Source organism: Vespa velutina, chromosome 10 (assembly GCF_912470025.1).
Source record: "Vespa velutina chromosome 10, iVesVel2.1, whole genome shotgun sequence".
NCBI lineage: Eukaryota > Metazoa > Arthropoda > Insecta > Hymenoptera > Vespidae > Vespa > Vespa velutina.
This window is the reverse complement of record NC_062197.1, coordinates 7,704,405-7,714,660: the sequence shown is the minus strand read 5'-3', so window position 1 is coordinate 7,714,660 and position 10,256 is coordinate 7,704,405. Positions and strand designations below refer to the sequence as shown.

The 10,256-nt window shown below is 32.6% G+C and overlaps 1 protein-coding gene across 9 annotated transcripts in view; it reads right to left on the bottom strand.

The window, feature by feature from the left end:
- Positions 1–3,338: 3,338 nt before the first annotated feature.
- Positions 3,339–10,256, bottom strand: part of LOC124952683 (glutamate receptor ionotropic, kainate 2-like) — a 75,121-nt gene continuing 68,203 nt past the window's right edge. For 3 of the 9 annotated variants that reach the window (XM_047502913.1, XM_047502912.1, XM_047502916.1), the window contains 8 exons: positions 9,879–9,983; positions 6,747–7,013; positions 6,464–6,661; positions 6,152–6,377; positions 5,845–6,009; positions 4,911–5,011; positions 3,872–4,153; positions 3,339–3,750 (listed from right to left, as the gene is read on the bottom strand). In XM_047502913.1, coding sequence (XP_047358869.1) covers positions 3,661–3,750; positions 3,872–4,153; positions 4,911–5,011; positions 5,845–6,009; positions 6,152–6,377; positions 6,464–6,661; positions 6,747–7,013; positions 9,879–9,983 — 1,434 coding nt within the window. In that variant the 3' untranslated portion in view covers positions 3,339–3,660. Of the gene's footprint in view, positions 3,751–3,871; positions 4,154–4,497; positions 4,695–4,910; positions 5,012–5,844; positions 6,010–6,151; positions 6,378–6,463; positions 6,662–6,746; positions 7,014–9,878; positions 9,984–10,256 lie in introns of those variants that run through there. The other 6 variants (XM_047502914.1, XM_047502918.1, XM_047502917.1 and 3 more) reach the window with 4 other exon arrangements.

Genomic DNA, 10,256 nt, shown 5'->3' with positions numbered 1-10,256 from the left:
TCGTTTTTTAAATAATCTTTACACAAACTTTTTCCTCTCTCTTCTTACTTTCTATTTCATTTCTGTTTTCTTCTTCTTTTTCCTTTTCTTTTTTGTTCTTTTTCCGTTTCTATCACTTCTTCGACATCTCTTTAATTTGATTTCTCGGTTTCTTTTTCTTTCTCATAGATCGAATATCGACATTCTCAAATGATTATTATTTGTAATTGTACCGAAATACGATTGTTTTCATAGTCCGAAAGAGAAAAGCGATCGACGAGCAATGGGTAGAAGACTTTTCGTATCGTTTCGGAGTTTTCTTTAGAGTGAATGAAAATTATTATTTCGCTTAGAGACAAAAACTCGTAGGGATACGAGAATGCGAACGAAAAATGTTCGCCTCGTGTGAATTGATCTCATGGGGAAACGGTATGCGTGTGTGTGTGCATGAGAGTGAAAGATTTAAAGAAAGATAAGAAAAATGATAAAAGAGCGCGCGCGCGCGCTCGCGCGAGTGAGAGAGAGAGAGAAAGAAAGAGATAAAAAGAAAAATGTGAATGATAAAAGCGGAAAAAGAAAAGTAAAATATTTAAAAGTTATGAATATGAGTATGTATGTATGTATGTATGTATGTGTGTGCGTGTGTATATATATATATATATATATATATATATATATATATATATATATATATATATAAGTATATATGTGTAAGACTCGCGAAGAAGACGAGAAATACAAATCCGTCGTTTTTTAGAGGCAGAAGCGGGAGGAGGGGAAGAAAAACAGAAAGAGAGAGAGAGTGTGTGAGAGAGAGAGAGAGTGAATGAATAAGTGAGAGAGAAAGAGTAAGTAAGAGGAGGGGAGGCGGTCCATTCTTAGATTGAAAAGATCAACGAAAAAAGCTTCATCGATGTGTTCGATATCGCATCGATAGACGCTCATTTCGCTTCTTTTTTTACGTTACCATTTTAATGGCAAAACGCAACGAATCTCGAGAGACGAAATGACGAGAGATTCGATTTTAAAAGCGAATGCAAAAGGAGAAGATCCGTCGTTCGGATCATCGCTTTGATCATCGCTCGAATGTTGGATTATCGATCTTTTATAAAAGAGCTTACTCTCGAGAATGCCGCCTCCGCGAGTCGGAAAAAGAATTTGCATATTGCGAATATTGTACATGCCACCTTGTCGAGTATGATCGTGTGATAATTCAAGTGATTTGACTAGACCCTTCTAAGATTTATAAGTCGGTTATATTATATTAGAATCTTCGGACACGATCGCTCCTGCTCGAATCGTTTTTTATTTACGGTAACTGTCGCGTTCACTTTCGCTTAAAATAATCTTTTATATTTTATATACGATTGATTATCTTTCGTTTTTAAACATTTTTCGACGGGCGATAGATATATCGGGGATTGAAAGGATCGAGAGTATCTTTCGAGAAAAACGAATGTGTCGATTCTTTCCTTCGCCCTTTTCCCTTTTTTCTTTTCTTTCTTCTTCCTTTTCTTCTTCTTTTATTCGATCTCGATCTACGATAGTTCGCTTTTTTTCATTTTTTTTTTCTTCTTTCTTCTTCTTCTTCATTTCTTGTATTTTTATTTATTTCTTTATTTTTTTTCTCTTTTTCCTCTTTGTTTCGTTTCGTTTCGTTTCATTTTTCGTATCGTTTCACATGGAAAACTCGTTCCCGAAAACGTTATCTCGACACTCTTATGATTCGATTAAGCTTCGCGGTCGTCGCCTAATCTTATCATGGAGTTAAGGATGAACTTAATTACAAAGCCGTAGACGAGTCTTTTAAACTAATATTCGCTTCCTTTGTCTTTCAGTTGGCCAGCGTATTAGTTATTTTTTTATTATACCGCTCTATCGCTTGATTATTATTCTTATTAATATTATTCTTATTATTATTATTATTCTTATTATTATTCTTATTATTGTTCTTATTATTATTCTTATTATTATTCTTATTATTAATATTATTATTATTATTATAATTATTCTTATTATTTTACTTACTATTATTATTATTATTATTATTATTATTATTATTATTATTATTCGTTCGTATATTATATTTGTCAGCTCTCTTCGCGCGAAATACAACATGCATAGAAAACACGACATAAACGCGTATAAACATGATTCGAGCATGAGCGATCGTAACCGTGCGCGAAGGGTCGTATGTGATGTGATTTCTTTTATATCATAACGAATAATGAACACACTAAGAAATGTTATAGTTTCATATAAGTGATATGTTATTTGTCATTTATTTTATCCCTTAATAAATGATGTTATATAAAAAAAAAGAAAAAAAGAAAAAAAAAAAAGAAAGAAAGAAAGAAAGGACACATATAATATCCATGACACACACTCACTCTACGTTAAATTTTTATCTCGTTCCATTTATCTATAAAATTTATGCGGAAGGTGTAAGGTCGTTGTTGCTGTCTTTTTTTTTTTTTTTATGATGTTACTTTTTCCTTTTTTTTTATTTTAGATTTATTCGCCATCTAGATTGTTTATACATACGTTATATGACATCAAAAGTCTAAGTTGTACTTGTGTGGGTAGCGCTAACACATGCTCACTTGTTTCTTAAGTAAAATACTTGCGTCGTCTACTTCCTCGTTTACTCTGGCGCGAATATTTACAGGAGATCAGGGTGTCATTTCTATCTTGTTTAATCATTTGTCCATCGTGTATCTCTATTCATAAAACGTGGGTGTTATGTGGCGGCAACGTCATGTGCACAAAATAGTTATGATAAATGCGCGGTCGTTTGGTTTATTTCATTATTATGTAAAGATTAAAAAAAAGATGGTGTATTTGTGTGATATTATTAAACATTTTATGAAAATTTCGCAAACACTGAAAACGGTGGTGTTTTCGTATATATATATACGTATATATATATATATATATATATATATATATATACGTATAGATTCTTGCAGAGAGAAAAAGAGTATATTCTAAATAATCATTAATTCATTCTTATTTTTCAAATATTTTGAAAATATTTTTAATAATATTTTTTCTAATATCCTTTTTTGTTATTATTTATTGTCCGATTTTTCTAGTGCACGTATTTTCAATTTATGTGGAGCGAAGAATAACATCAAGACTATATTTTATAAATAAAATCGTACAGTAATTTTATATCAAGGAATAATTGCTCTTTCATCTCTTTTCCGTATCAGCGAGTTCGTTTATTCGTTTGCGAATGCAACGTCATTTCAAAACACATTTATGAAAACAAATAAAGAAAAAAAGGAACTTAGAAAACGACCGACGCGTTCTCATTTTATTTATTATTATTATTATTATTATTATTATTATTATTGTTATTGTTATTATTATTATTATTATTATTATTATTATTATTATTATTATTATTATTATATTACTTCTTTTTTTTTTACAAAATAGGAGACCTACGTAAATCGATCGAGATTACCGAATGCAAAGATTATCGAGAAGAATTGTGCAGCGGTGTGGGGATTTTCAAAAAGATAGGTCGTAAATCGATAACTCGAACACGATGGAGAACGTTGACGACAAAACGAGAACGTTTGTAATAGAATCGTCGATCGTCGATATTTTTCGTTCTCGTAACGTTCCTGGATTATACTTTGTCGATCGTCGTTTGGAGAGTAGCGTTTGCCCTTAATTGCCATCATAGTCGTGCGGCGATGCATGATGATGCGCATGAATGTGTGCTGGCAGTTCGACCGTAGGTACACCCAGACTGCTTCTCTGTAATGTAATATGAATGAAATTCGAACCCTGCGATTTATTTCATATTTAATTTATAATGATCGTAAATCGATAATATCGATGTCAAACGATTAGCTTTATAAATTTTCAAAATTTCTACTTGGGATCTCATCCCGTTGATGGGGGTGGCAGTGGGATTATCCGGTGGATAGCCAATTACATGGGTTGAGCATTTTTCGCAGGCACGGCGCCGTCGAGAGGAGGCGTGACAACGCAAAGCACGACAAAGTTCTCGGGCCATTTCCGAGCATAATGATTCTTGTTGTTGATTCTGTTGTTGTTGTTGTTGTTGTTGTTGTTGTTGCTGCTGTTGCTGTTGTTGTACTGTTTGAGAGATACCCTGTAGAGATCCCGAGCAGGTAGGCATAGCTATCGGTCCTCTCTGTGATCATATATCATACGATTTATCTTTATTTATTCCAATTTTTTGTTTTTTTTTTCTTTTTTTTTTTTTGATTTTTTTCTTTTAAATAAACTTGCAAATACATTGAATATTTGATCATAAACAAAATATTTTATATTTTATCACATATATATACATATATATATATGTATAATATATATATATATATATATAAAATACATGTATTATATATATACGCTATGTATTATATATATTCGCTTATTATATATATACATGTATATATATATATATATATATATATATATATATATATATATATATTTATATTTCATAAAATCATGAGTTATTACTATTGAACGGACCTTCGTCTATTTTGGAACGTAGAACACTGGAGATCGGTCGACATGCTTCAATGGACGATGAGTTCATGCTGACGTTCGGTCGTGATGTCGAGATGAAACAAAACCGAGAAAATTTCATGCAAACCTAATGTATCCGAAGTCCCGACTAATGTCGTCCTCTTTTTGTTCGATAATGTTCTGTCGGTTATCAATGATTACTGAAAATCAACGGCTTTTCAATGAAAATCATGCACAGACACGTATTTAATATTGACGAGAAAATTCAACGGCGATCAGTCATCAAATTTGAAATCTCATGCAATAGAAATGGATGATAAAATAATAATAAATTATCGCAATTTTGGAAAAGGCACGGAAAATATGCCGGAAGGTGGGGGGAAGAAGAAAATTAAATAAATACGAATGAGACTCACTCGTTCAGCTGGTGCGTTTCTTCTTGAGTTGTAACAGAATTCGAAGATGGCTATCAGTACGGCAAAGGCCAATCCACAGAGTAAAACGACAAAAACACCACCTATGAAGGAACAGATAAGCTTTAAGATACTCAAAGGTAATAAACATCGAAAGAGCATCATTGATAAAATTTCTCATCCATATCGTGTACAAAAATAAGGTTATTGATAATTGACTGTGTTATAAGATACATTCAAATCATCGAGTGTTCCTTGGAATCACGTTACATATCTATATTTTATATCCTATATTTTATCCTATATTTAGATTTTTGAAAAACATTATTTTTCTCTTTTTTTATTTTCAAAAATGGAGTCTAAAAATGGATAATATTCAAGTAGAAACCATGTTTAGAAAATTTATTTAGAAATTTTAAACGATCTCATGTAAAAGACTTTTATATTTCGTATGAATCCTTTGAGTATCAAAATCGAAGAAAAATTGCGACCTTAAGAATTCATGGCGTAAATACTTTCAAACGTATAGAAAGAGAAATTCAACAACGACTTGTACAAAATACGTGTGTAGATAATATTTTTAAAATATCGTTCAATATTAGTAAAAAGAATATATGATAAAAAATATAGAGTTTAATTAAAAAATTTAAACGTGATCTTCGCAGGACTCTCCAAAGTTAATAATTCCAAGCCATAAATAATTATCACTACGATGTGTTCCTCTTGATTTTATGTAACATTCGTTTGAACTATTTTTTGTATTTTGAACACTTTATGGCGTGTATTTATTTAAATCGGACATATACTCTATAAGGTGTAAAGAGAAATATTTTTCTTACGAATTTTATTGCAGATACATATGAGAATAATAAGAAAAGAAATGCCAGAGAATAAGAAAAGAAAAGAAACGAAAAGAGACAAAGAATCTTCCACTGACCTATATTGTCAACCCCCAAAGCGTTGGCTTTACTCTCTTTTCCTTTTTCGGTTCTCATGCAGGTGTCGCCTGGACTTTTCCACCATTTATCATACAACATTTGAATTTCACCCTTTTCTTGAAGTTCCAAAATCGCCAGAGATATTTTGTCCCGCCAAGGAGATCCTACGAATACGTGTTACGAGATTACGTGACTACGATAATATTATTTCAGATTTATTTCTTTCTTATCTGCTACTTTTGGATTATACGATGCTTTTTAGAAGAAAAAAAAAAAAAAAAAAAAAAAAAGAAGATATATTTTTACCCATCGGTGTAGCTATTCCGTAGCCCTTGCTGTCTAGAAGACCACCGATTTGCGTGAGATTGCAGTCCCTTTGTACGATGTAATCCAGCATCGTTGACTCCATCAAGAAGGCATAATCTCCTTGAAGTACTCGTTGAATTCCTTCCTCGTATGTCGGCACGAATACGGAGGGTTTTCGATTCTCCATGAAACGCCACATCTTTTTATATGTCTCGATCATTGAATCCTTTTTGATATAGAATTAAAATGACGCTTGGTTTTCTATTCCGTTCTTAGTAAAAATTCATAGAAAGTAATTACATGTAATATTACCCTAAAAAAGGTCATCGTGCTTCCACTATCGAGAGTACCATAAGAAATGTCAGTCTGACTGGCTAGATCTTCAGCATTTTCAATCGGTGTTATCATCCTTTCGACGGTTAAAAATGCTGCCAAATTTGCGGTATAAGAAGATATTATTATCAATGTGAAGAACCACCAAATGCCGCCTACTATTCGTGTGCTGGTGGCCTGTCGAATCAATTCAAATAATTATATTTCATTGAATAAATTTAAATAATATAAGAACATGAATAAAAGAAAAGATTCCTGATACCTTTGGATTTAAATCGCTCCCTTGTTGCATAAGTGTTCCAATGGTGAACCAAAAACTATTCGATAGAGAAAATTGATTTTCGATGACTTCTGGACCGACGTGACAAGGATAAGGATGATTCCACTCGTACGGACTGAATCTTGCAACGACGAACATCGTCACCGATACTAAGACGTAAGCTGCCAGGACGTATAGCCAAATCTCGATCGCCAATGGATTCATAAATGAGAATAGTCGCGCAGGATGGCTGGTTGGCACCTGTCGAGCCATTTAGAACAAAGAAAAATATCTTCCCGAGAATAATTCAAGTTATTATATCGAAATAAGCTAAAATCTCTTGTCCTGTTTAATCGTAAATATCAACAAAAACAATCGTTTCGTAAATCTTTTACAGTTATATACAATATAATACTTGATGATAGATAAATTTGATCAAAATAGATACATTTAATTCTATAATTATTGTAGCGGATTAATTTTCATTGATATACATATCGAAGGAGATACATATAATATCCGTGACCATTTTCATTTCATATATTATATCGAAAATCCCACACAATAAAATAATAACATAAATTAATAGATACAATTGTTTCGTAATTAACAGAGAATTTTGAGATCGTTCTTTAGATCTGACTTCTCTGTTATCGATTCTCACGTACACGATATAATTAGAGATGACAAAGCATGCGAGAGAGAGAGAGAGAGAGAGAGAGAGAGAGAGAGAGAGAACAATTCAATGTTTCATGATTAGGAACAAGGCCAAAGAGGTGACATATGTCTTATGTTAGCTACTATCTGTTCGATCACGACACTATATAACTTATTACGTTTTTAAAAGTATTTTAAGATGACCTAATAACATCCTTTTAAAATATTAGAAGGTTCGGGGAAAAGCAGATGCCTGGTTCCCGCGGACGCATCAGCGCGCAAATAGAATCGGTTGATTCAAAATTTAGCACTCCCTTTTCCTAATGGAAAAGAAACGGTAGTACTGTGGAAGAATGAAAGAGGGATCTTTCCAGATGGTCGGAGCTGAATTTAAGTCGTGAGAGAGAGAGAGAGAGAGAGAGAGAGAGAGAGAGAGAGAGAGAGAGAGAGAGGGAGAGGGAGAGAGATAGAAAAAAGATAGAGAGAAAGAGAAAGATCTAGGAAGGCATGAAAAATATTACGAGCTAAGAAGAAACTTCAAAAAAGAAAAAAAGTGCATCGAAGAATTTACTTTTGTTGTAAAATAAATCAAATGTCGGGAACGTACATAATTATCTCGAAAATATTTTCTATCGTAAAAAAGAAGAAAGAGATACGAGCATGGAAAATCGTAATAGGTAATCGACGTTCAGAGGATGATTAAAGGACACTTTGAGTAACCACATCTTCAGAGTAACATTAGCTATAATTAAGTGACCACCTTACATTAATTAGATGTCGCGGTCGCTGTCTAACACTGATTAGACAATAAAGGAAACTACAGGAAAATGAAAAGGGAATTAAATAATCTAATTCTTTGATATTATCAGGAATATCATTATAATTTTAATCAAAATGACGATTAATAATATTAAACCAATGTATCGTTTGTTTCTCAAATATTTCGATAAATGAATAGTATCTAGCGAATGAAAATTTGATTAAATGATAGAATCGTTCATCTGAAGCTACTCGATTGATTTTCTGATCGTTCGTCTATCTAGTATTTTAAAGGGAATTTTTAAAAAAAAGAAAAAAATAAGAGAAATAAATAAAGCAAGAAAGAAAGAAAGAGAAAGAGACAGAGAGAGAGAAAGAAGAAATAGGAGCGAACCTAATTCTCGTAAATTCTATTGAAACGGTCGAGTGAATTTTCCGTTAGACGCAAAGAAACGATAGATAGACGGAATAGGATGAAACGAAGCTCGAAACAGAAGTGACCAATTGCTTGGAATTGATGCACCCAAAACGCGTTATTTTATATTCGTATCGTCGATAGAAACAACCCATCCGAGTGTTCGATCTTTCGGTTGGTCAAAGTTCGAAAATGAAAACGTAATCGAAAAGAACAAAGATCGTTTATTAAATCATCGATGCGCCATCAGCTGTGCCTGCCATTAATTAGCCCGGCGACACGTGCATCCGCGAGTTACCGAAACGTGTGCATACGTTCTCGAATTCATGCTAGTGCTCACGATATTACTGTCGCATCGAGAAACTTCGAATGCACCGTTACACCCGATAGAAAGCGTTCATTCATTAAGAATTTAACAACGCATTTCATATCTCGACTCGAACGCATTCACCATTCGATTTTTCCGACATTTCCTTTTCAACAATATTTTATCGAATATAGTCGTTCCCTATCTTATCATTGATAATATTGAATATATAGATTGATAATATAGAAGTAAATATTTTCAACTTTGTATTTAAATAAGTTTTAAAACGTCGATCGTAATTTTCTTTTTTACGAGAATGCATTTTTAAAAAGCATCGATTGGTCAAAAGATCGACTAATATTTTCCATATGCGGGTAGAACCCGTATCGAGAAGGAAAAAAGGAAGATATAGAAGGAAGGAAAAAAAGAAAGAAAGAAAGAAGAAAAAAGAAGAAGAAGAAGGTAAATACGACTAATAAATGCAATACGTGGGTGAACCATATGCAAGTGTTATCGATGAAAAGAGCAAAAGTAAGAGGATAAAGGGACATGGGAAAATGAAAAAGAAAAAAAAAAAAAAAGAATAAAATAAAAGAAAGAAAAAACAAAAAGAAAAAAAAAAGGAGACGAAAAAAGGAGTATGCTTAGATAAGGGTGATGAATGTAAGCTTGGACAACAAAAAAATAGTAGAATGAAATATAAAAAGAAAAAGGGAGAAAGAAATAGTTGCAAAGAAATCAAGAAGCGAGAGCAACAATGCGGAAATCCGGATGAAGTAAAAATATGAGACTTAGCCGCCGGGTGCAATTTCCGATGGCGAGCCAGCCGAGGATTAAAGGGGTGGTTTATACTGGTTCCTTCCTTCTTTAAATACGACTCTCCTGGCGCATGTAACAAAGGTAATCGCTTACACGTTTTAAGATAAACTTCACGGATTTTTATAACGCGAGGCGATATTCGTCGTCCTAAAGAAATGAACTTTTACTTCTTTCTTACCTTAAAAAGAATGGAGATTCCGAGATTCATGAAGGGTTTCGTAAAGTCTATGACACTCTCTCGAGCGTAATTAATTGTCATCGAACCCACTGCCAGATCGGCTTTCTGAAAAAAAATGTATATATATATATATAATTGATATGTATATTTCTAATTGAGAATTTAAATTGACAATTATTTTAAAACTATTATTTCTCTTTATGATAGAGTATTACTAATTTATAAAAATTGTGTAACGAAGAAGATCTTTCTTCTATACATCGTGTTCCTAGAAATTTAAAGCTAACCCCATAGATTATGTCTATAGCTTGGTCTACATCTAAATCGAAATACGAGGGAATATACAAATGCATGCAAAAGTATATTGCAAAGAAGAAA